This window comes from Lissotriton helveticus, chromosome 2_1 (genome assembly GCF_964261635.1).
Source record: "Lissotriton helveticus chromosome 2_1, aLisHel1.1, whole genome shotgun sequence".
NCBI lineage: Eukaryota > Metazoa > Chordata > Amphibia > Caudata > Salamandridae > Lissotriton > Lissotriton helveticus.
Genome location: NC_136059.1, coordinates 154176944 through 154203684, shown reverse-complemented (window position 1 = coordinate 154203684; position 26741 = coordinate 154176944). Strand labels below are relative to the sequence as shown.

The 26741-nt window shown below is 45.3% G+C and overlaps 1 protein-coding gene across 1 annotated transcript in view; it reads left to right on the top strand.

The window, feature by feature from the left end:
* The window catches only part of LOC144819261 (complement factor H-like), a 174453-nt gene that overhangs the window by 105750 nt on the left and 41962 nt on the right, over positions 1-26741 (top strand). The window contains exons 5-6 of the mRNA XM_078677230.1: positions 14271-14447; positions 20242-20280. Coding sequence (XP_078533356.1) covers positions 14271-14447; positions 20242-20280 — 216 coding nt within the window. The remainder of the gene's footprint in view (positions 1-14270; positions 14448-20241; positions 20281-26741) is intronic.

The window sequence follows — 26741 nt, the reverse complement described above, 5'->3', positions numbered from 1 at the left end:
ACAGTCCCATGAAAGGTAGTCTTGTGGAGAAGTGCACGTACAGTCCCATGAAATGTAGCCTTGCTGAAAAGTGCATTACAGTCCCATGAAATGTAGCCTTGCTGAAAAGTGCATGTACAGTCCCATGAAATGTAGCCGTGTGGAGAAGTGCACGTACAGTCCCATGAAAGGTAGTCTTGCTGAAAGGTGCATGTACAGTCCCATGAAATGTAGCCTTGTGGAGAAGTGCACGTACCGACCCATGAAAGGTAGTCTTGTGGAGAAGTGTATGTACAGTGCCAGGAAATGCAGCCTCGCTGAGCAGTGCATGTACATTTCCATGAAATGTAGCCTTGCTGAAAACTGTATGTGCAGTCCCATGAAATGTAGCCTTGCTGAAAAGTGCATGTACAGACCCATGAAATGTAGCCTTGCAGAGAAATGCACGTACAGTACCAAAAAATGTAGCCTTGCAGAAAAGTGTCTGTACAGTGTCATGAAATGTAGTCTTGCTGTGACGTGTATGTACTACTCCAAGAACTGTAGTCTTGCTGAGAACTGCATGTACAGTCCCATTAAAATACGCTTTGTGAGAAGTGTGGCTTCTTTACAATTAGACAAAGAGTGGCCCTGTTGAAAAATACAGGTACGGGAAGAAGGTGCAATAAATGAAGCCATGCTGATACCGCTTGGTACTGCTCCATTAAATGAAGGCTTCTGAGAATGGCATTAGTAGCCTATTAAAACCTATAGCAGATTAGCTAGGAACTGCTGGTGCTATCCTGTTACAAGGAAAACAGGGCCAGATGAACAAACTTATTTTACTATGCCAAAACACCCAGAATTAGAGTTTGTGGCAGCAAAAAAAGTTTTTTAAAAGGATTCATTCAAATTTAGGAGTTGCTATTGTTTTCCCGACTCTTAAAACGTGTTTGCTACTATATACTTATTTGGTAGTGGAAAGAGGCATATTGTGTGTGTCCCTTCCAAATACCGAATTGCTATCCAATGTATCAATGGTTTACAACCGTGATGCTGCCACAAACTATTGAACATTTACCAACTAACAAATTAAGGGTGATAACTGCTTCTCAAAGGGGATGTGTTGCTTTTCCTCCACTTCTCTTTTATGAATTTTTGTAAACGTTTCAAGGGAGTAGACAGTGGTCCAGCCTAGTTTGCTTTACAACAAGCATTTACAATGCAATAGGTCTCACATTTACGTGAGTTTAAGCTAGTGGCATTGTAAATGACAATGCCTTATATTTATGTTTTAAAAATGAAAACAAAAATAAAAGGCATTGATCTTCTGATTAATGTACTACCCACATGGCATGAAGGGTGGAACATAGCACACTCCCCCAACGTTTCTTGCGCCCCCTGTGTGCCCTTGATGCGGCGCAATTGCGTTCACATGGCATGAAGTCCGGACACACGCCCCCAGCGTTTCTCACGCCCCCAGCGTGCCCCTTGATGCTGCGCAGCAACGTAATTGGCGCTTGTATGTGCCACTCACATGGCATGAAGGGCGGACACACGCCCCCAGCATTTGTCACGCCCCCAGCACACGCCCACAGCCCACGATGTGATGGCCGTACCACACGCCCCCAGCGTTAGTCACGCCCCCAGCCCACGCCCACAGCACAACGCAGACACGCCCACAAGGGACTACTTCGCTGGCACGGTTCTTTTTTACCTTTTAAATGTATAGAGGAGTTGGCCTAATGGCTAAGGCGCTCGACCTCGGACCTGGGGATCTGGGTTCGAGTCTTGATAACGACGCCAAACATCCTGTGATTCTGGGCAAATCACTTAATCTCCCCGTGCCTAACAAAAATGAATGTGTGACCTCATGTCATGTAACTGGTGCTATGTAAAACGCTATGATACCTGATTCAGTTCGGGTCAAGTTCGTGCTATATAAAACTGCAAAAAAAAATATATATATATATGGTGGCCGTCTGCATAGCCTATGTCCTTCTGCTACAACTGCCCTTTCCAACGCTGTATTGGGTGTTGTGATTGGTGCTGTGGTTACTGAGATTACCCGCCTCAAAGGTTTGGGCTCTCTCTTTATAATATTAGTATGGATGGATGTGCTAAACACTCATTTACTCTTGGTAGGCATTTTTGCCTTGTGGTCCCACAATTAGAATGCAATGTCCTTGCTATATGTTTTGTGCTTGCAGGATACAACTCTTTCTCCCTAGAATAGTTAAAGACTCTGTTCTGCACCTCTGTCACATTAAGATAAAGATGGTGTTTTATTATTTAAACAGCATCAATACTGAATTCGGTGAGATGTGCTTCACTACTCACCATAGTTATCACATAAGCTGCTGTGATCTGTGACTCAGATGCAGCTCTGCTATCCCCTAACTTCATTCTGAGAAGGAAGACTGCCATGCGAGAGAAGTTTGCAGGCCTGCACCCTCAGATGGGCTGCATTTGTTAATGCTCTGAGGCTGGCTTCCCAGCACACTGTATCAAGGTATGGGTATTAGACAACTCCAACAGGTCTAGCTGGATGTGTATTCCCTATATGCCCTCTTTAGCATAGAGAAATTTGTGATAGATAGGAGTACACTTAGGAACATTAGGAACAATTAGTATGGTGGAAGGATGTGTTTCTTCTGTCTAAAAATTGCAGTTCACATTTTATTTACAAGGATACGAGATTTCCCATAAACATTTGAAAATACATTATCGGTTCTTTTCTTTGAAACACCTAGGGAATGCAAAAGTGACAAATAAAAGAGTTTCCGCAAATTCCTGGAGAATCAGAATAGTTAAGTTCGAGGTTACAGTAACATCTTTAACTCTTAAAGGTTAGGAGTTTGGCTGTGGTACTGTGAGCTAGCCAAAAAAGATTCACTGATGATATTAGTAGACTTGATCTCTATATTATGAAGATGTGTTGTCCTAATACAAAATCCCACTAAATTTGTAGGAACAGTATAACACTCCATTACTGCAGGTGTGGTTGCAGACAGTCCAGTGGAAATGAGAGTAGATTTGGAAAAACAAAAGAATCCAATCAATACGGATGTAAAACCTGAAAATGGTCCCAAATGATTTATTTGGGCTGGTAGTGTAATACAAAATTACTGTATGGCACTGCAGCAACACGAGGGTTACAGGTTGAGGAGGGTAAAATTCTACTCAAGCAGCAACTACAATCCGTGTCAGGGTGAAGTTACAAGCAAACCCAAAATTAACCTGTACTCAACCCCTGGTTGATTGGCACAGAGCAGTCATGCAATGTGTAAAGTATTCGCACAACACTTCAAACTGTAATCAAATGAGAACAACTGCTAAAAGGATACTACACCAGTTTAGACATATAGAGTAGATTTCAATAAAAAAAAAACAAGCCCAAACATTCAAAATCCTTAGCAATTCAGCCGTAGATATGCAATTACAAATATTTAAGTGAAAATATTGTCAAAAAGCTCAAAGCCCCAACTGTGTATATCTGGGCATACCACATCGTGACAAAGTAACAAGTTCAGTGCTGACTGCCATGGAGCAGGGCTGGCTACAGGCACCTGTACAGCTCACTGAACAAGCGTACCCTAAATCCTAGCTGTGGATCTTTGTAAAGTCCCGCATTGAGGATGTGTCATGCAGCCAAGATGAAGCAACTGTTCTCAGGGGCTATGAAGCTGTGAAGTGAGGTCCTATGTCATTGTAGAGAAGCCTGTCGATGAAGGTATGCGATGCGATGTCGAGGATGCACCGCACTGTTGAAGCGATGCGTCGGTTCTGAAGACCTTTGAGGCTGCGTTTCAAGAACCTGCATCAGCATCAAACCTGCAGTTGATGAGAGATCTGCGATGCAAGGGCCTGCATCATTGAAGCTTTGCACAGCAGCGGTTCCATTGCGGGCTGTAAGGTCGATAAGGAGTCCATATGCTGGTAGAAGCATTGCAGCAGACGTGATGCGTCTGTTCTACTCGGGGTTGTGCTGTGCAGCAGAGGTGATGCGTTGTTATTGCTGGATCCATAGATGGACTGGCAGAACCACTTCAGGCCTGCTTCCAAGGGTCCAGCCTTAATGTAGGACCTCTTGGCAGGGTAGAATTTAGTGTATCAAAGCCCAGGGGCTGATTACAGGAGACTAGCCCTTGGAGTTACTGTGATGGCCTGGGTTCAGGGGCAGGTCCAGTCCTTTTCATCAAGGCAGGAGGGCAGCAGCCAGGAGGTCAGCACAGCAGGCAGCAGAGTAACAGTCCATTCAGCCGCACAGCAGTCCTTCCAGAGTTTGTGTCTAAAGTACAATATTTATATTCAGTTCTGCCTTTGAAGAGGGAGAAGCTTCTGGAGGTCTCCCTTTGAAGTGCACATATGTCCTGCCTTCCTGGCTCTGGTTCCAGGGGTAGGCAGCTCTTTGTGTGGAGGCAAAACACAGCCTATTCAAGTGTAAGTAGGGCTGTGCCCAGCTCCTTCCTCCCATCGTGCAGCGATGGCCCATCCAGCCACATCTAAGTGCTCTATTGTGTGTAGCTGCCATGAGGAATAATAGACAAAGTCCAAATGTCCACTACACTCAGTCATGTGACCCAGAGACAGGATGCAGAGACCATGTCTAAGGCAGGAAAATGGCAACTCTCTAAAAGTGGCACTTTCAAAATTGTAATTAAATTCACCATAAGGTAGGATTTTTCAGTACACTTTCAAAGACACCGAACAAGAACTGATTATCTGTTCTCATTTGGAAATTACAGCTTATTAAATGTAATAAAGCACACTCAAATGTTATCCTATGTGAAAGGTAGATCTTGTGGTAGTGAAAAACAAATGTAAGACACTTCACTACCAGGATATGTAAGAGTTAAAATTACATGTCCTATATTTTAAATACACAACACTCCGCCCTCTGGGCTTTTCAGGGCCTACTCCAGGGGTGACATATGAATTTTAAAAAAAGGTTTGGGTCTGGAAACAAGTTTATTTACCAGGTCAAAATAGCCATTTTAAACTGCACATACAGTCCGCAATGGTTGGCATGAGACATTTTTAAAGGGCTACTAAAGTGGGTGGCACAATAAGTGCTACAGGCACACTTGTGGCATCTAACTTACAGGCCCTGGGTGCATGTAGTACCAATTTACTAGGGGCTTCTAAGTAAATTAAATATGCCAAATGGGGATACGCCAATGCTACCATGTTTTAAGGAGTGAATCCATGCACTTTAGCACTAGGTAGCCGTGGTAAGGTGCACAAAGTCCTAAGGCCAGCAAAAATTAGATCTTCCAAAAATGGAGGAAGAAGGCAAAACATTTGGGCGAAGACCACACTAAGACAGACAGGTCAAACATCAAAGCAAGCCTTAAGTGAGATTTACTATGCTGTGCAGAGCCACCTTACATGAATCTGCATAGCATAGTAAATCTGGAGATACGCACCCCAGCGAACGTCACTGCCTTGTGTTACTCTGCCCTTGGAAGGTGTTCCATATGTGGAGCATGAGTATTCCACGCATCCACCCATTGATTTTAGTGCATTCCTAGATGTACTACCAGTAGTAAACCTAGGAATGCATCAAAAAGGTACTCCATCCCAGGAGAGGTGCAACAAGGAGAAATAACTTTATTTCACCTTGTTTTTTCCTCTTTCTATGATAGTGGAGATCGCAGTAGTCCAGAACTCCACACAGGTTGAACAGTATGCTCTATGTAACCACACATACTTTTTTTTCCTTCAAGGGAATAAGCCCCAGAATATCTGACCGTGATCTATTTCCCTTCCCACGCTGCATGGGCAGTTATGGCACAAGTGGCTGGTGTCAATCTCTAGCAGTTTCCAAGATGGAAAGGGGAAGGAGAGGAATTTGTGAATGGTGCAAAAACACCCATGTGTGTGAATGTTCACAAACTTTCAAGGCTAACCACACACTTGACACAACCACTTGTCACCCTTGGGTGAAATTTCTAGTTGCAGACATCTCTGCTCTTTTGGCAAACATCCCCACACACCTAAATAAGTGTATGCTTGCCACAAATGCCTTTGTAAATTCCTGGCAGATGTAAGTAAACTAAATTTGGTTTTATACTCAGTTTACCACCAAATGTAGCTTTGTGAATGGAACCAAATATTCCCACTGCTTTGTTTTTACTAGAAATGCTGTAATATAATAACCAGGCAACACATTCAGGTATAGGCAGCAGAATGGTTGTGTGGATCAGTGGTCACTTTCTAACAATAGAATCATCATGCCACTCCTCACTTTGCCCCAATTTCTGGAAAATGATTTGACCAACTGGCCACCAAAGTAGGAGGCCAGTGTTTGTACCTGCGATAACTGTGCAACATCTGGGCTAAAACTCAAAAAGAAGGACTCAGGCAGGGCGGGTCTAAAAAAAGGGGGTCTAATGGAGTGACTAACATGAGCAATGACACATTAATTTAATCACCAACCACTACTCACAATAGCCACAGTGACTAATACAAGAAAAAGGGATTGGGAACACATATTAATAGTCCAGGTAAGAAAGGGAAATAAAAAGATACATCGAGGTGCGTGAGAATGGGAGAGAAATACAGATCAAAGATCGTCGTGAGGGAAATGTAAAAAAGGTGGAGACTCTCACAGAGAAAGAGTGACACTCATTGACAAGGAGCAACACAGGAGGGAAAAAACAGCCAAAAAAAGAGGTCAGTGTGAGGGTGGTAAGAGCTAGTGACAGCAGGTGATAATGTATGTAAAAAGGAAGAGAGACTAAAAGAGGAAGGGCAGTGGTAAAGGGAAGGAGATTGATAAAGATAGTCCATGCCAAACAATGAGTAGGAAATTAGTGAGTAATAAATTAACACACTTGAAGGATGTGTGTTTGAGAGAGTGAGAAGCGAGAGAGACAGAGCAAGTGAAAGAAATGAATAAAAAGAAAATGGAGTGAGACACAGGATGTATGGCAAAGAGATAAAGGTCAAAGAAAGGTAACGACGGGAAGGAGGGGCATGTGTGGGAAAAGTAGAGAACAAGAGAGGTAAAAAACTGGAAAAGGGAGAAACAAAATAGGCATCACGAGTGACCTCTACTAACCAGAGAATGTCATAAGAATAACACTGCCTGAAATGAGGGCTGGACCCAGAGCGTGAGGGAGACCTTACGGTGTAAGAAGGGGCGCAGAAGACAGATACATAGTAATAGCAGTCAAAGAGAGGAGGAAAATAGAACAAAGGAGGGTGAAAACTGCATGCAGAGAGAGGGATGAGAAGAGGTAATGTACAGAATGGAGAGCCATCCAATTGGGGAAAAAATTAATGTGGAGCTGGCAGCAGTGATTCAGAAGGGGAAGGCAAGACACCGGGAGTAAGCACACTGAATGTAACCTGGATCGGTACAATTATGGTCGCTTCAATGTATACTCTATGTCATGCATGTAGCAGAGTGCTTAGAGCTTTTACATGTGAGTTCTCAGTGCTCTCCTACAGAATGTAAAGCATACCTTTTAAATAACTGCAAGCAGCACTGCCTGAGTCCTGCCACACACTGCTCTCAGTCCCCGCTCAGTGTTGTAAGCATGTCATGCCAAGCGGGGACTAAGGTTGTGAGTGCCTGGTCTCACACAGCACCGTTCAACCCTTCTTAACCTCCCTCTGTTCAGTTGTGGCTGGGTAGGCAGCACAGATGGCTGATGCCACGCCTCTCACAGCTCCACTCACACTTCCACACTCTCTGATCTTTAAATGGAGTGATGCTGAGGAGCCTGTCACAGGTCCTCATCTATGGTACTTGCTAAGATTTAACATGTAACCATGTGAGAGGTGTTTGAAAGCAGGTAACCGGCTTCAGGCAAGCCCTGAGTGGCTTAAACAAAATACTCAACAGTAATCCATTTACAAATACACAATAGTACAATAGTATCTCATTTACAAATATGCAATAGCATCCCATATACAAATACACAATAGTATCCCAATTACAAATACAGTGGGCCAGATGTACGACCATCCTAAATTGTGACTCACAATTTGCTCTCAATTGCGAATCGCAATTTGCGCTTGATTGCGAGTCGCAAATTGCGAGTCTCAATTCAGAATGTACAACAGTGTCAGAGTCACGGTTAGCAATTCCCAACGGGGTTGCAACATGCGAGGCTCATGAATATTAATGAGCAACTCACTATTTGCGACCCCATTGGGAATGGCCGGCTATCGCAGGGATACTGGCCTGCTGAGGTCAGCCAACCACCATGTCTGTGACTGCTTTTCAATAAAGGAGATTTTTTTTAAATGCATCCCGTTTTTCTTAAAGGAAAACGGGATGCATTTAAAAAAGAATATTTTTTACGTTTTTGTTTACATTTTTAAGGACATGTAGTGGTCCCTGGGACCACTGCCTGCCCTTATTATTATTATTATTATTATTATATATCAGTTTATTAAGCGCGCAGCTACCCATGGGTTTCCCGGCGCTAGGAGGACAGAAGTAAAAGAGGGCAAACAGAAGTGCAAGGAACCAGTGGCGTCACTAGGGTTGGTGTCACCCGGTGCGGGTAACTCATGGTGTCACCCCCTCACGACTTACCGCATGGACCTCCTCCGGTGGCCCCACCTAGTAACCACCGGCTCAAATTAAGCACTGCCCAAAGACCCGTAAAAGATCATAAAAGAGTGCCCTGTTCTTCTACTTCCCGGAACGCTTCTGTGAATCGACCAGAGTTGTCTTTTACATTGTTCGTTCAACGTGTAGAGAAATGGATAAATACACGAATTCTAGCTAATGTGATATATATATGTAACAACATCTTGGAAGATCAGGTTTAAGGTGGTAACAGTGGTTACCTAGAAAGCAGCAGGTGCTCGGCTGTCTGCGGAGGGAATTTTTGCAACTGTGGTTTTGGCTAAATGTTGACAAATATGGTCACGAGAGAAGTCACAAAACGAAAAAATACCGCTTGAGCATTGTGAAGACAGCTCAGGGCCAATGAGAAAGGTATGCCGAGCACCAGGACCGGTCCGTACAAAAGGTAATTTGTTTGTCCATCCCGTCTCGACGAGCAGCCCTGTTTCCAAGGAGACTCTCCCACGGATCCGGCATCCGAGTGGCAGTAAATACATACAATGCCGCAGTAAACCCCCCCCCCCCCCCCACCTCCCCCCACCCCTCCCACTTGAGGAATTATTGTGCCAGTGAATTTTCCCGTTCTTGCTCTCAGGAAATGCCACATGAGGAAAAATAAGTGCCAGTCCCCCAAAAAAGAGTGCAGTGTCCTACACCAGCAACCACCGGCTCAAATTAAGCACTGTTTACTGATTGCCCATGAACTCCACAGGCAACAGTGTGTGGACCTTTAGGGCAGGCATTCCTATGATCAGTTGTCTGCATAGGATTTGCAAGGCTTGGCTGACCCAGGCAGGAAAAAGAAAACACGCCCGGGGTGTGTGGGAGAAAGTTCCCTGCTTGTCCAGGGACATTTGTCTTTCGTTTCTCAGAAGTAAACTCCAACTTTTGCGGTTTGCTCCTATAAAACAAGAAAGAATTGTTGAGCAGTTGACCATGACATAGTGGTGAAAGAACGTCAGTTATGTCACTGGATTCAACGTAATCCTACATGTCGAGCCAGAGGGGCAAGGAACCAAAATATGTCAGGATGAGTTGAGTTTTGTACAGCACCAGTGGCCTGTAAACCTTCCTCAGGTCTACATGACCCTCTAAGAGTGGATCATGTAGGGTCTTGCAAAGTATATATTATGCACAATCATTGTGTTAGTCTGACACAAATGCAAATAAAGTGTCCAAAAAGCCGCAATTTGTCTGCAAACGTGAATTGGAAAAGCTAGCCAGCTTCACAACGTTTTCCACAGACCTTGCAAAGGTTGAAATAAACTTTGAACTTGACTCAACCCTACTCTGATTGAGAGGCAGAAGGCATATATGTTAATAATAATAATAATAATAATCCACATTTGTAAAGCGCACAATCACCCGTAAGGGTCTCTAGGCGCTGGGGGCCGTCGGGAAGATTAAGCAAGCTATTGCCCAGAGTCACATGGTGCTGGGCTAACCTGCCGCCGGAGCCGGGGATCGAACCGTGATCCCCAGATTCCAGCGTCAGTCGCCCTGGCCGCGGCGCCACACCTCTTCCGTTGGGAAACCTTTTTTATTTTTTAATACACTGTAATAGACTGCTGGCTTTAACAAACTGTGTCTGAGTAAAGTTTTATAGAGTGTCCCATCTGCATAGTCAAGGGAGGCGCCGCGAGGTATTGTAAGGTATGTGACCACACGAGAAAGGTGTGCTGAAGCATCCGTACTAAGACTGAGCCTATTTGTATTGTATTGTACTGTAATTGCATTTATATAGCGCTTACTGACCCTGACGAGGCGACAGAGTGCTTTTCAGCGAGTAGCACACGAACCCAAAAGGATTAGTGGATCAGTATAGTGAAATTGTGTAGTAATAAAGAGCGCAACACGTGCCCTGGCAATCGGACTGTAATAATGTGGCACCACTATAGTTCCAGGTGTAGTGCCCAGTGAGAGAAACAGTGAGTATGTGTCATGGGTTTCCTGAACAGGGTGGGTTGGAGGTGTGGTGAGCCATGATGATGCAGAAGAATCAATTCAGTGGTGTAGCGCCGATTTTCCCTAGCAGCACACCAGGAGCTACACAGAGGATGAAATAGTTCTAGATTATTACATATTATTATTCTAAGAAAGTAGGCTGGGAGAAACTGCAGATAGGAGCTGCACGTGCTCTGGAATACTGCAATAAGGGTCAAAGACTGTAAGAGGTGAGGAGGCCTGGACATTTGAAGTGACGCCCCTGAAACAGTTATTTTCGTTTATAGCACTGCCTGAATGTATAAAACGCCCGTTACTTAGCCCTGAAACAAGTCATCAATACAGTTTCTGAGACGAGCGTCAGTGCCACCGGAGAAATACGCACCTGTCAACCACCAAGGACGAATATTCTTAAATTGACACGATGGAGGCTGAGTACCGAGCCGGGGCTGTAACCACAATCTTTCACGTTGTTTAGTTCCTCCATTTAGTAACACAGAAATAAAACTCGTTTCCCCACTCTTCTGAAGTCCTCCTTTTATTTTCCAAATCTAGCAACACGGTGACATATTAACGTCTTTTCATTGGTTTTTGAAATGTCACGTCACCAGCTAGTGGGGGCTTGACAACAGTTTTGCAGAAAACGTAAGTTTAGCAAAAACACTTACTTATGCGGACACAGCTCTTCTTTTCTTTCGACTCGACTGTGGTGGTGGCTGGGGCCCTACCCTAGGGGCTCTGTAGTGCAAATCGCCCAGCAGCAGCACTCCCCCCGACCCCGAGACTGTCTCCTCTTCTCAGTCTAATCACATGGAGGTGGCGCACGTCAGAGAAGCACAGCGCGGGGGCTGGTCCAGGGCCGTCATTGGTAGTGCTATTAGATTGACGGCCCTGGGACCCACAAACTACTAGGTATGCCACCACTGTGCATCGCACCATCACCACTAAGCTAGGTGGTGCGTGCGTGGCCGTGGCGTGCGTGCACACTGCAGTCTTTGGTGCTTGTTTGCACAGCATTGGTGTCACCCCATGACAGTGGTGTCACCCGGTGCGGTCCGCATCCCCCGCACCCACCTAGTGACGCCGGTTACAAAGAAAAAAGCCAGGTTTTCACTCCTTTGCGGAACTTAAGATAACATGTTTCAGACCGCAGAGGGATGGGAAGCGAGTTCCAGAGCGAGGGCGCCAAGTAGGAAAAAGAGCGCCCACCAACTCTAGCACGCTTAAAACGGGAAACAGAGAATCTGCATTGAGTGGAGGATCTGAGAGTACGGGAGGGACAATATTGATGGACTAAGGTGGATAGATAGTGAGGGGATTTTCCAACTTTGATACGGTGCATAAAGCATAGAGCTTTGAATTTGGACCTAGATTCTATGCGCAGCCAATGCAGGCTGCGCAGGGAAGAGAAGACTGAGGTGGTTCTAGGCAGATTGCAGAGTAAACGGGCAGCCATGTTCTGGACCACTTGAAGCTTACGGGTGACCTCCTTGCAGGCACCCAGAAGAAGTACATTACCGTAGTCCAGCCGCGATGTCACTAAGGCCTGGACCACTGACTTCTGGGTGTCTGGGGGAAGCATCCATGTGATCTTCCTCAGCCACCTGATGATGGTAGTACAGGTGGCTGGGACTTTAACCACATGTTGCCTCATGGATAGCTGATTGTCAAAGAGGACCCCGAGATTGCGTGCAGTTGTTGCTGGGACCGGCAATGGTCCCATTTGCTGAGTCCAATGTTGGGGGCCCCAGAGAGCGGAGTCCGGCCCGAACAGGAGCAGCTAAGTTTTGTCGCCATTCAGCTTCAGTTTGTTAGTCAGCATCCAATTGGCGATGTCAGTAAGCCCAGAACGAAGAGAAGAGGAAGGGGAGTGCTGAATAGAAGAAAGAGAGAAAATGATTTGAGTGTCATCAGCGTACGAAAAAATAGATAGTCCAGACTGTTCAGCAAGAAAAGCAAGGGGTCTAACATAAAGGTTGAAGAACAAGGGGCTGAGAATAGAACCTTGGGGAACACCATACGGGGAATTATGAACAGTGGACACCGAAGAGGGGGAAAAGACCTGAAAAGTGCGATCAGAGAGAAAATTGGAAATCCAAGCAAGTGCGGAGCCACAGATCCCGACAGACTTCAAGGCAGAAAGAAGGATGGTGTGGGAGACGGTGTCAAAAGCGGCACTCAAATCCAAAAGGATGAGTGCCACCGTCTCCCCTCTATCTACCTGGCGTCTCACTGTCTCCGTGACTCCCAGAAGGGTGGACTCCGTAGAGAAGCCCGCCCGAAAACCTGACTGGGAAGGATGAAAGGCGTTCGCTGATTCAATGTGAGTGGTTAGGGGACGGTTGACATGTTTCTCCAGCACCTTCGAGAGGCAGGGAAGCAAGGAGATGGGTTGGAAATTGGCTGGGTTGCTGGGATCAGCATTAGCTTTCTTCAGGAGCGGAACCACCATCGCATGCTTCCAGACGTTAGGGACAGTTGCCTCAATGAGAGAAGCATTCAAGAGAGCCAAGATACAGTCAAGTGAGGCGGAGGCTAGGGTACAAAGAATCTGGGGGGGCATGGGATCCAAGGGAGAGCCGGATTTGATCTCTGCCAGCAGTTTCTGGAAGGCAGGCATAGAAATGGGCTCCCACTTATCTAATAGAGGAGATAAGGACCGTGCAGGGTCGTCCTGAATGGATAGTTGGTCATGGTTCTGTATGGATGAACTAGATGAAACAGATGGTAGAGCTCCAAAACCCGCGTAGATGCTGTCAATTTTCTCCGTAAAGAAGTCCGCCAGGGAATTGCATTGAGTGCTATCCAGGCAGGGGGCTTTGGGAGCAAAAATATATCGGAGCCTGTCACAAAGCGGAAGGGGTCCCCGGGGATCACTTCCCATTTGAGACTGCATTTCCACCCTCTGGAAGAAGGTGGTAATTTGTGAGTGTTTTGCGACTGCAAATGCGGTCCCAAAACATTCACACATAGGGTTGCGAGTCGCAATTAGGAAGGGACGCCCTTGGAACACCCCTTCCTAATTGCGCGTCATGAAACGCTATTTTTATTTTGCAAGTCGCTATTTTTGGGGAGTCGCAAACTAGGGTTTGTACATGGCCCACACCGATTTTGCATGCACAAACGGGTCGCAAACCTGTTTGTGCATGCAAAATCACGTTGTACATCTGGCTCAGTATCTCACTTAAAAATACACAGTAGTATCCCATTTACAAATAAACAACATGATCTCATTTGTAAATACACAATAGTATCCCAGTTACAAGAACACTACAGTGTTTCGTTTACAAATACACACCAGTATCCCATTTACAAATTCACATAATTTTATTTAAAAATACAAAACAGTATCTCATTTACAAATACTCAATGGTATCCCATTTACAAATACACAATAGTATCTTAATTAGACAGACATAATAGTATCTCATTTACAAATACACGTTTGTGTCTCATTTACAAATACACAGTAGCTTCCCATTTGCAAATACATAATAGTATCTCATTTACAAACATATGATAGTAACTCATTTACAAATACACAATAGTATCCCATTTACAAATACACAATAGTATCTCATTTACAAATATGCAACAGTATCTCTTTTACATATTCAACAATAGTCTATTTACAAATGCACAATAGTCTGTAATTTACAAATTCATAATAGAATATAATTTACAAAACACAATAGTATCTCATTTGCAAATACACAACAGTATCACTTATGATTGAGGGAATGTCTAATACTTACAATGGTCTCTTTTTCATTCACAGAACAATGTAGATTTCCAGAGAGGTCAAACCTAATTTCTGAACAAAGCAGGCTATATTATAGGGCTGGAGAAACAACAGGGTTGCGCTGCACAGAGGGGTACAAGCCATCAGTCCCTGTGTTAAGATGTGTCAGACGAGGCGCAGCCATTGACTGGGACTCAGACGTCACCTGCATTGGTGAGTATCTTGTACAACGGACCAGCATTGGTGAGAGTTCACACACAACAAACACAGTGTTACCAGCAGGATGTATGACATTACAAAGCATGCTTTTACCACGCATGCTTTTACACGGCAACTTTTACAACGCTTGCCTTTACAACGCATAGCGCTTTGGGGTGCTGGATAGTGAATAGTTTAATTTACTATTCCAACTCCAGTCCCCGTGGATAGTAGGGAAGGTGTTGGATAGTAAATTAAATCTATTCCCTATCCTAGAGCGCCCCCCAGCGAAATGCGTTGTAATGGTTTGCTTTGTAAAAGTTGCGATGTAAAAGCATTGCGTGGTAAAAGTTGCATTGTAAAGGATGTTTCCCTTACCAGCATTGGTGAGTATTCACCTACAACTGAAATAATATTACCTGCAATGGTGAGTGCCACATACCACACCCACATGGGATTATTCCCAAAGGCACTTTGGAGTACTTTAAGTAGTACATAACATAGTATTTCTGGAGTACTTTTTTTTTTACATATTTGTACCAGAATTGCAAAAAAAATTCATTTATATCTGTTACAAAGAAACAGCAGCATGGCCTGAAATCTTTACTGTCCAATGATGTAGCTTTAAATGAGCAGTGTTTTCAAATTACCATGCCAACAACAGTTAAACAAAAACAGCTACAACAAGAGGAGGTAATGTGATCAATGAGAATTCCAAAATTAAAAATGTATTTTTTCTGATGTGCTATTTTTTCTTATGAAATTCATGTATAACACAACACAGGATTTTTGTTGACAAAGCAAAAAAAATATTGCATTAAAAACAGTTGTTGTATGGACCAATAGTGTCATTCTCAAATGTATGTAGTACATTCCACTTGGGCTTATGCACATTGATTAAGCACATCTCTATACACAACAAGCATTGGCAAAGCCAATCAGTCTACTTTTATTGTGCTAACGCATGCAGACAGCATTTCTGCATGCCTGTATTTGCATAGATCAGTTATCACATGAAAGCCATACCTATTGGTTTTGCCAGTGCTCATTTTTACATGTCATCACTTCCCCAGGCACAAGCTGTTTATGAGTCTCGGCATCGATAATGCCAACAAAGATATTGTTTCTATCTCCTTGGCAGCACCCAGAATGAGCCCAGTTAGGCAGCTTCTCACATTTCACTGTGGGATAAGTAACCAACAGCACTTGGTGCACTCCATGCTGTGTCAATTTGGGAGCCTCTTCACTAGAAGCCAGGGGCTTTTTTTTACAAGGCCCTTGCGCTCTCAATATGTCACATTTGTCCATCTTAAAAGTGGCGCACCCGCAGCGCCAGCGGCTTGTAAATAAGCCTCCCAGTCTCTAGGTTTTACTGAAGAGCTAGATGTTGACATACAGTCATTGCATGTTCCAGAGATGCTAGTTGGAAATGGTGTGATATAGATTTCACCAAATCAGGCAGTCTTTTGGAAAAATCTGTAATCAAACAATCAGTTATTGTTTATGATGATGATGCTTGTACTCCAGATACCCACATTGGCTGCCCCATCCTGACTTCATGGAAAGATAAGCCTGTTCTCCTGTATGGGGTACCTCTAATGTTCATAAGAACCAAAGATAGGGCATCTGGCCATTTCAATGTTGTAGATGCACATAATGTGGATAACCTATTTTTAGTAGTTCCATTCAACTTTTCCACAAGTTTTGAAGATTGGAGATTATAAACACAATGCACTTTCTGCTTACGGATTCACAGAATATTCTTGTTATCTCATTTTGAAAATATCCTCCTTTATCACTCGCAATGTACATTGGTATCCGGAATCAAGTCAGTAACAGAATCAGCTCTTTAACTTACAGTCTTGCCACAATAATATCATTGCATCTTCTCATTGGATAAGCGTCCACCCATTTTGGAAACATGCAAATCACAGCCAGAACATTTCTATATCCTTTGCAGGGAGGCAGTCCTATAAAGTAAACTTGAAGTCTCAAATATGGTTCATAAACTAGTGGTGAATGCTTCATTGTTTCAATAGTTGTTTTCCTGTGTTCTTTTGTTGAAACACAAGCATTGTGAATATGGTCCTTAAGCACATTTCCGAAGTTTTTCATGCCACCACAATTGTCGAAAACTAGCTCTCTCCTTCATCATGAAGTTTACAACAGTTTTGCTCTTACAATTGTTTTTCTGTTGATTCTACACTTTCCTCCATAATTATAATGTGTTCCACAATCAGTGCAGTCACACCAAAGTTTGGCCGCCGCCATCCGCAAGGCAGCACACATGGAAGCCACCTGCCGCCGCCCATCCATATGGGCTGAGTGTCCACACCCACTCACCTTTTTTCCAGGCAAGAAGAGGGTCTAAACAAAGGTCAACCTGGCGGACACTCTTCTCGTTCAGGTCAAGCAGCCTGGGGCGAGACATGTGCTAAATGTGCATGCTCCTGGGTGCCTGAGCTGAACTTTTCCAAGCTGTGGATGTCACAGCCCTATGAACGTGAACTCTTCAGCCTGGTCGACCTCGGAGCTAGGGAACCGGGTCCGAGTACCGACAGGGACACTCAGCATTCTGAGATTCAGGGCAAATCACTTAATTTCCCAGTGCCTAACAAAAATGAATGTGTGTCTGTATGTAACATAACTGGTGCTCATGTAAAGCGCTCTGACACCTCCGGGTCTAGTTAACAATATATAAAACTCAAAAATAATAATGATAAATAAGTACCCAGGGCCTAGTGCCAATCAGTGTCACCTCATCACAGATTGGAGTGTGGTCCGCAGTCTCACTGACCCCATTCCACTCTGTGACGAGTGAGGGACTGTTACCTTCCCTCATTAGCTGACCTTAGGTCAACCCTCCTGTTATGTTATGTTATACTGGGATTTTATATAGCGCACGGCTACTCAAAGAGTGTCCTGGCGCTTTGTTTTGCAAGCTAACTACAACACAACAAATAAAAACAGAAAGGAAACCGTCAGAGCTCAGAGAAAAAAACTAAGAGGTGAAAAGCCACGTTTTGAGCCCCTTCCTAAAAGCCAACAAGTTTGGAATACTGCGCAGGGCCATTGGCAGCTTATTCCACAATTGGGGCGCCAGTAGTCTAAAAGAACGGCCACCAATGCGTGCCCTCTTCACACGAGGCACTGCCACAAGGAACAAAGATTCAGACCTCAGTGACCTGACTGGGTGGTAAAAGGTCAATCTTTTTTGAAGATATTTCGCACCGGAGGCGTGCAAGGCTTTGTGTGCCAGAGTCAGAATCTTAAAAATTATCCGTTTCCGGACAGGCAGCCAGTGCAGTGCCTCCAGGAGACCCGAGGCTCTAGCACGGCGAGATAGTCCAAAAATGGCCCGGGCTGCAGAATTCTGGACCACCTGTAACCGTTGAAGCAGATATTCCGGCAGGCCGAGATAGAGAGCGTTGGCATAATCAATCCTCGAGCCAACTATCGCCTGCACGGTGATCTTCCTGTGTTCCTGAGATAACAGAGGGAGGAACTTACGCAGCAGCCGGAGCAAGCCGAAACAGGTGCCCGTGAGACCAATTACCAGTGAGCGCAGAGTGAGGCCGTTATCGATCTTGATCCCAAGGTTTTTCGCCGCCTGGGAAGAACTTGCTGGTGGAAACATGTTCTCAGGCCACCACACTTTCCAGTCCGGATCCGAACTGCACCCGAAAAAGAGGACCTCAGATTTATCCGAGTTGCACTTGAGGCTATGATGTTGAAACCACTGAAATACAGCCTCAAGGCAACCCTGGATCCTACCTCCATCGAAATCCGCACCTCTCTCACAGGTGAAGAGGAGCTGGGTGTCATCAGCGTAGGAAACGATCTGAGCCCCGAAAGACTCCGCCAGAGCCGCCAGAGGGGTCATAAAGATGTTGAATAGAGTAGGGCTCAGTACTGAGCCCTGGGGAACCCCGACACCCAATGGCGACATCTCGGCGGAGCAGGCGGAGGCCCAGACCGTTTGTCGACGGCCTGCCAGGAATGATCGAAACCACTGGAGCACCGTCCCCCCGAGACCAATCTCAGAGAGTCTTGCAAGGAGGCCCTCATGGGGGACGGTGTCAAAGGCCGCCGACAGATCTAACAACACCAGCATCGCCCTGCCACCCGAGTCCAGCACCTCCTTGATTGCCTCCGAAACTTCCAGGAGGGCAGTCTCGGTGCTAAGATTGGCGCGGAAACCCGATTGAGTGGGGTGCAGTAGACCATGGGACTCCAGATAGTCGGCCAGCACCTTGTGCACATGCTTTTCAATGATCTTCGCGAAAGCAGGCAAGAGCGAAATAGGCCTGTAGTTTGCCAACACCTCCCCATCCAGACCGGGTTTTTTGAGCAGGGGGATGATCATTGCCTGCTTCCAGGACTGAGGAACCACACCCTGTACAAGAGAACAATTCAACAGAGGGTTCACATATGGATTAATGATAGCTGCCATTTTTGCCAAAAACTTGGCAGGGCAAGCGTCCCGGGGAGAACCTGATTTGAGACAAGCCAAATCTCTGATGCTTCCTTCTCTACAGTGAAGGTATGTTTTGTGCAATTGTTTGTGATTGATGCCTTTGTGCATGTATGGTTGAATGTGGGTTTATTTGTGAGTGAGTTTTGTGAATGGGTGTGTGTGTGTAGATGCACCGGTGTGTGTAGTGTATATGTGTGCGTGTACCCCTCCGCCTCCTTGGCAAAGTTAGCAGCTGCCACTGGCATACACATTAAGTGCAAAAAATCTAACCACGGTGTCTGCAAAATTATTGCTCTTTGAAACTTAGTCTGACCATGCTGCACACTTTACTACACCTATCTGAGCTGTTTTTTCCAGGGATGTCCGAAAACTCAGCAGACAAGGCCTTTTACTACTTATTGGGGGCTTGGTGGGAATCCTTAAATCTCTCTGTATTCAAAGCTGTCCATAATTATGAACACCTAAATACATAACAGGAATCTGTATAAATTGTTACATCTACTTCTCTCTCCCTACGACAAGCTCTTGCAAGTGCTTTTAATTCTGCAACCTATACTGATCACGCATTTGCTACAGTTGATACTTCAATTACTTTTTCAACTGTGCCCTCTGTATTTGCTTTTTGTATTTGCCAATAATGTCTCTTAAACATGAACCAACAGCAAACAATATATTGTTACAATTTTCCGAAAGTACGTTTTAAGTTCATGTTAATGTTACCTTTGGCAATCCATTTTAAAGCGTTTTGATTGGCTGGTTGGAGGCAGGACTGCCTCACTCTGTTAGGACTGGGACGAGGAGGACCCATGAGGGGGTAATGTGTCATTGTTCTTTCCATAATGCTGGGAAAATGGCGTTAAATGGAATTGTAGAGCCTAACAACAACAAAAGCAAGAGAGGTAGTTATTGAATAACACCAGCGATCCTTTCAATAGATTATAAAGGAGTACACTGCGTTCTCTCAAATAACAATAACTCAATATCCCTTGCTTAGTGGCTCACAGTCAAATGTCTGAAAAAACATACACTCTTCTCTTGAACAAGTTTATTGTCTCTGAATAACTGTTCTCTGCACAGTCCCAAAGTCTGCGCTTTATCAATAGTTCACCAACAATGTGTTTTCTAAACAAGTCCTGAGTAAGTTTGCCAAGTTTTAGAAATACTCAACAAAGTCTTGAAATTACTCACAAAGTCTCAAAACCAAGTCTTCCCAGAAATAATCAGCGCTGATATCAGTCTGCACTTATGAAATATTGGCTTTTCATTTTTCATGCATGCTCTGTTCTTTACTTTGTCCGATGCAGTTTTATTTCCTTGTCCTTTCTTTTGTAGGTGGTCGAGGATCCAGAATTACGGAGGGTCGAAAGACAGGTAAGTTCTGATTATCTCTGTGGTTCAAGGAGGGAGCTGGGAGCTTTAGGAGAGAGCCAACATGTCGCCACAACATGTCGCCACTTCAGAGGAGATGCATGTGCTTGGGGTCGGGTGTGGCTTTTATAGACCGCCCCCAAAAATGGCTGCTCAGTCTCAAGCTACTCGCAATCTCACAGTAAGGGAGGTGGTCAAGCGCTCTGTGCTCTTCCATGAATTGTTTGTAGCGAAATAGGTACAAGTTAGATGGTCACAGTAAGGGAACATGAACATTTCAATGGTAACGGTATTGGGGGCACATGCATCATGAACATTACAAAGGTAATGGTACTGGGGCATACATTTGGGTAAAAACATCATCAGCTCCTAGTACCATGAGCCGGATACATGTGAGTGACTGCAGGAGAATGAAGGCCCAAGGCAGACAAGCAGGACTGGCATCCCTCGTGCCCACTGGCAACACCCACAGCCGTAACATGATTCATGCTGAGGCTTTCCTGCCTGGCGGTGATTTTTAAATTGTTTGTGTGCACCTTTGCTTTTCATTTGTAACTTCGAGGTGATTACTAGCCTGCAGTTATTTTACTCACCTTTTGCTGCCTAGTCCCTCTAGACTCCCCGGTCCACCGCGAGCAGAGCTCGATTGTTGTGGAGGGAGCCTATTGGCTGAGCCAGTTCCAGTTAGTTTTCCTACTTCTGTTAGGAGGAGGTGAGCTTTCTAGCGCTCGTGCCTTCCTCCTTTCGAAACCAGATGCTGGGGGCGACGCGCTGCGGATGCCGGCAGCGGGTGCTGCGGATGCCGGCAGCGGGCGCGCCGGCGGTGCGCCAAAGGCGCGCTAAAGGCAAGCCCGGCTGCGCCCGACCCGGACCGGGGGACATCCACTCTGCCCGACTCTCTCAGACCTACACTTACACAGCAGAGGAGCTTATATCCCTGCAGGGTTATGAGCCCATTTCCAAACATTTTCTTGGCACCCTTGAGAACAGCGGAATATTGTAACCTACACACCTTCCCTCGTCCCTCTCGACGGGCCACGCTCTTGCTACGCCCCACACTAATTCCGACACTCTTCAGGCTACTTTATCTGCCAACTGTCATAATAAGGACCATGACCATTTATCTATCTGGTATCTGAACACCCGCTCGCTGGTTAAACACCAGCTGGAGATTTTTTATCTCTTAGACACTGTCAAACCAGATATATTGTGCCTATCCCAAACTTGGCTCACACCCTAGTCTATCCCAGATATCCTGGTCGCTATCCCTGACAACTACTATATTCTCCAGGCAAATAGGCCTCAGGAGAAAGTGGGGGGCGGAGTTGCTGCCATAATTTCACACACGCACAAAGCCAATTCAATCACAATGCCTTTAATCCCATCGGTTGATTTTGTACTATTCAAACTCGATTCTGACAGTCTCCCCCTAACGTTTGCCCTTTTTTATCGACCACCTTGTCAGTCACCGAATTTCCTTCAGTTATTCGGCAGCATGGCATCCGAGCTGGCGATAAACCATGCCAAAATTCTCATTATAGGGGATTTTAACTATTGGCCCCAAGCTCAGCACGAAAGTGCCCCCTCTAGGGAGTTTACGGATCTGCTAACTGGTCTTAACTTTAATCAGCACATCAATGTGGCCACCCATGTCAAGGGCCACATATTGGATCAGGTCTGGTCACTAAAGCAGGATGTATCAAATCTTCACATCTCCCCATGTGCCTGGTCGGATCATTCTTTTATTTCTTTTTTTTTATCTAAGATTGCTGCCACTAAATCTTGTTCTTCTGACCCCCTCTTGATCCGGAACTGGGGTCGAGTAGATGTCCCTTCTCTTTGTCATTCCTTGGCCCCAACGACCCGAGCTCTCTCGGCCCGTATTACTTATTACTCTTAGTCCATGATCAGGCCGAAAGTATCCACACTTGGCTGGCTGAGGCCAGGGACACTTTTGCCCCCTTGAAAAAACTTAATAACAAACGGCCTCATGACGCCCAGCTTTGGTTCACTCAGGACTTGAAAGACATGAAACTTGCCCTTCGACAATCCGAGCACAAGTGGAGATCGGATTATTGTCCTCTAAAGAAAATCATTTTTCTTACCGCCCTAAAAGATTATAAATAAGCCATTCTAGGGGCTAAAACTAAACACTTCTCTGAAAAAATCCTGAACTTCTCCAATAAATCAAAAGATATTTTTCTATAGTTAATGAACTAGCGAAACCCGACCGTGTAACCATTAAGCCTTTGTCATCTCAGTCTTTATGTGACTCCCTTAACAGTTATTTTGTGGATAAGATAGTCAAAATTAAAACCAGTGTTCCTAAGTCTGACCCTAATTTTAATCCAGGTAGAATTCCGGGGAATTCTTCGTCTCTCCTAAACTTCCCCCTGATTACTCAAGAGATGTTTTTTTCCCTTCTTAGTAAAGTTCGATCTGGTTCACCCTTGGACAGTTGTCCTGCCCACATCACTCGTAAGATCTTTCTTAATCTTCCAGGTGTACCTATCTCCCTGCTTAGCAACTCTCTTTGCTCAGGGGTGGTCCCTAATGTATTTAAATCAGCAGTTGTTTCTCCCATTCTTAAAAAACCTGGGGCGGCCCCTGAGGTCCTGAGTAACTTCCGCCCTATATCCTTGCTCCCTTTCCTAGGCAAAGTCTTAGAGGCCAATGTAACTAACTGCCTTAGCACCTTTGTGGAAAGCTCTCACTTCATGGACTCGCACCAAGCAGGATTTAGACCCCAACACTCCACTGAGTCCATTGTCGTGGCAGTTCACGATGAACTCCGAAAGGGGGCTGACCAAAACACCTCACAGGCCTTGGTGCTCCTGGACTTGTCGGTGGCGTTCGACACCGTTGACCATGCCATTCTCCTCGAACGGTTCGAGAACGCCGGCATCCGGGGCACCCCGCTGAGGTGGCTTGCATCATTCCTACAAGACCGAAAGCAAGCGGTCCGCCTCGCTACCTTTATGTCTGAAGCAAAGGGCCTCACATGTGGGGTCCCCGAGGGCTCTTCCCTCTCCCCGTTGTTATTTAATTTGTACATTCTCCCCCTTATCTCAGAGCTTCGTAAAAGGCCAGTGGGGATCCTTAATTATGTAGATGACCTCCAGCTCATCTTTAATATTGATTCTTCCCCCGCCTCCACTGAGAATGTTCAGTCGCCCATGACGTTCATCAGTAGCTGGATGAATGCTAACCAGCTCAAGCTTAACCCTCATAAGACTGAGCTGGTTCTCATAGGGCCCCCTGGAAATCCCTGGAACTCTAATTTCTGGCCACGCTCCCTGGGCTGTTCACCATCTTCGGTCAACTCAGTTAAGAGCCTAGGAGTCACCATCAGCAAGGATCTCTCTATGAGACCCCAAATTAAATCAGTGATATTGGCATGCTTTTTCCATCTTCGCCGCATCTGGAAAATTAGCAGATTCCTTACCCGCGATGCCCTAGTCCAAGTCACGCTGGGATTAGTGATTTCCCGGATTGACTATGCAAATTCATTGTACAGTGGTATCCCTGCATATCAATCCCATCAACTTCAACTTATTCAGAACCAAGCAGCGAGACTCATCTTCAGACAACCAAAGTCTAGCCATGTCAAGCCTCTCCTAAAGAGCATTCATTGGCTCCCGGTGGTCCAGCGCAGCCTTTTTAAAGTGGGCTGTCTGATTCACAAAGCCCTCTCTCATCAAGGCCCGGATTTTATTGCCTCCCGCCTCCACCGATATACCCCGTCCCGGGCTCTCAATCCTCAGGTTCTAACCTGTTGTCTACTGGCTCCTTCAAGTGTAAGAAATTTGGGGGATTGAGATTTGCCTCGTAAGCCCCACGTTTTTTGAAAGCTCTCCCCCTCGATCTCCGTCTCACCCCCTCCTATCCTCTATTTAGGAGGGCTCTGAAGACACGGCTATTTTCTCAAGCATACAACTAACTTTCTCTTCCTCGCTGCTCTGTCTTTGCTCGTCCTCAAAAGCGCCAAGAAACCGCTGGTGTACGTGCACTCTATAAATTCCTTTTATCATATCATCATTATCAGATCATCATGTCCCCAGGGCTGAGAAGAGAGGTGGTGAGGTCAACCTGCGCCCTGGTGTCCAGTTTATGCATGAAGGAGAGGCCGCTCACAATGCCTGAGACAAGATGGCTCCCAAAAGGGTGACTTTCCCCAAGGAGAAAGGTGGAGGGTTCCCTTCTTCACAGCAGAATCCCTGAGGGGGAGCTGAAATGAAATTGCCATGTCAATAAAACATTATACCTGTGGATATTGGGGTCCTGATTTCTGCTTGTGATGGCTAGACAGTCTTGTCCTGGTGGCAGTCCAACTCTCTGCCCTGCAATATGCCCCACCATCATCCTGCACACAACCTGAATTCATCAGCCTTGAGCCCATGTTGCCTGAAAGGTCCCTTGAAGCTGGTGTTTCCCCTTGTCCACTGGGGTTGCAGCTGGTCATGGCGAATGTTGGAGATGAGCTGCTATTGGTGTGCGAACTGGGATGCAGAGGAGCATGCTGAGTTGAGTGGGCACAGACATTCGGACGGGCCTGGTGTGTACCTGTAGGAGGAGTCATAGAGGGGAGAGTGACCTGCACTTGGGACCATATTTATCAAACTTTCATACAATGATCTATACCAAGCCACCTTGCTGTACTGCATAAAATGCCAAGGGCAGAACCGCGCCGTACTGAACATTATACAGTGTATTCCTGCCCTTTCCTCTTTCTTGTGCACTTTACGGCAGCCTAGCGCCAACGCAGGCACCCTTTTGTCATGGTGCAAGGCTGCCTGCATTGAAGGAAGAATTGTTTTTGTGCAGGAAGGGTCACCAACCTGCACAAAAACAACAATCAAAGGCATCTTCCTCTTTTTATGTGTGCAATAGAATGCAGCACACTTAGATAAAGGATGAGAAATAAAGATATTTCTTCTTGTTACGCCTCCCCTAATGAGAGGTGAAGCATTTTGACACATTCCCAGGTCTGACGCTAATGGTAAATCTGTGAATGTGGCAAAATCCATGAGCGGGGAACACTCAAGCTCCATTCATGTAACTTCTCCCTGGGCCAGAGTAATTCTAGGCAGCGATTTGCGCTGCCTTGCTTTAATCCAGATTTATTAAGCCATGCAGGACCATGCAAGATGGCCCTGCATGGCTTGATATATCTGATTTTAGTGTTGCATCACATTTGCTCACCTTGTGTGGAGCAAGGGCAATGCAACAGTAGGACAATAATGGCCCTTTGTGTGCAAACTGAAGTGAGTCTCAGCGTGAAGATGGTAAGTTGGCAGTAAATTGAGAGGTGTTTTTCCTGCCCAACTTAGCCCATTTCTGGACCACTGGATGTGGACATGGCAGAGGATAAATGCACCAAACCACAAATTCAGATCAAGGTGGAGTAGTATGGCAAGGCATTCTATGAGCTGACCACGCTGCCATATATTGGGTGCAGAAATCTGCTGTCCTTTGACTGACATCATCCTGATTGCCATTGAGACAACATGTTCATCAATAGTGAGCTCATTGGGAAGACTTCCATTATCTTCTCCCTACTGCATCAGGGCCTCTGCAGCACGAAGAACTAGGTCACCAATGCGGAAATATGGAATCCAGAGATGGAAGACACTCTAGACTCCTCAATTCCATAGCGGCTCAACTGACAAATTCAACCAGCCTTCTTGAGGACAGGGTGGAGAATGCAAGGGGATGTGCTTCCCGCAACAACCTGCGGGTGATCGGAATTCATGTCCATGTGTTCTATGTGCCAAAATAGAAGCTGTTTGCATAATTCATTATCAAGCTGTACACTAGGCCCTTTGACCCAGAACCCCACTTGGGTGCTGCCACATCCCTTCCTGCAAGACTATTTTGTTACAAGCCCATTGCAACATATTGCATGCAGCCAGCGTTAAAGGCAAAGTTTTCTATGATTCCCAAAAATTGCAAAATCAGCAGTTTTGTAAAAATGCAGCGATTTAAAAAAAATTCAATTATTGGATACTCTCCAAATTCCCCTAAAAAATACCTGGAACCTAATTTAGAGGGAAGAGGTAGGATTACAGAATGTGTTGATATCGTATCTTTGCCTGCTAAAAGCGCCCCTATGGGTCAGGAAAAAACAGGGGTGTTGTCAAATATCGTTATATCCACACCTGTTTATGACTTACATCCTATACTCAGTTGGAACGTTGCCGGTCTCGCATCAAATTTTTTTTACAATCGTGGTTAGATCTGGTGAATAATTATTCAATCCTGTGTTTTCAAGAAACCTGGGCCTTAAACCCAGTACATCTACTAGGGTACCAGACCTTCCACGCACCGGCATCGGCGACCAACCAGGGTAGAAACAAGGGCGGTTTAGTCATATACATTAGCATTTCTAGTGGACTTACCGTGTTGACACAGATACCCAAAGATTTTTACCAGATAGTTGTAATCGGTTGGGGAATTTCCCTCAA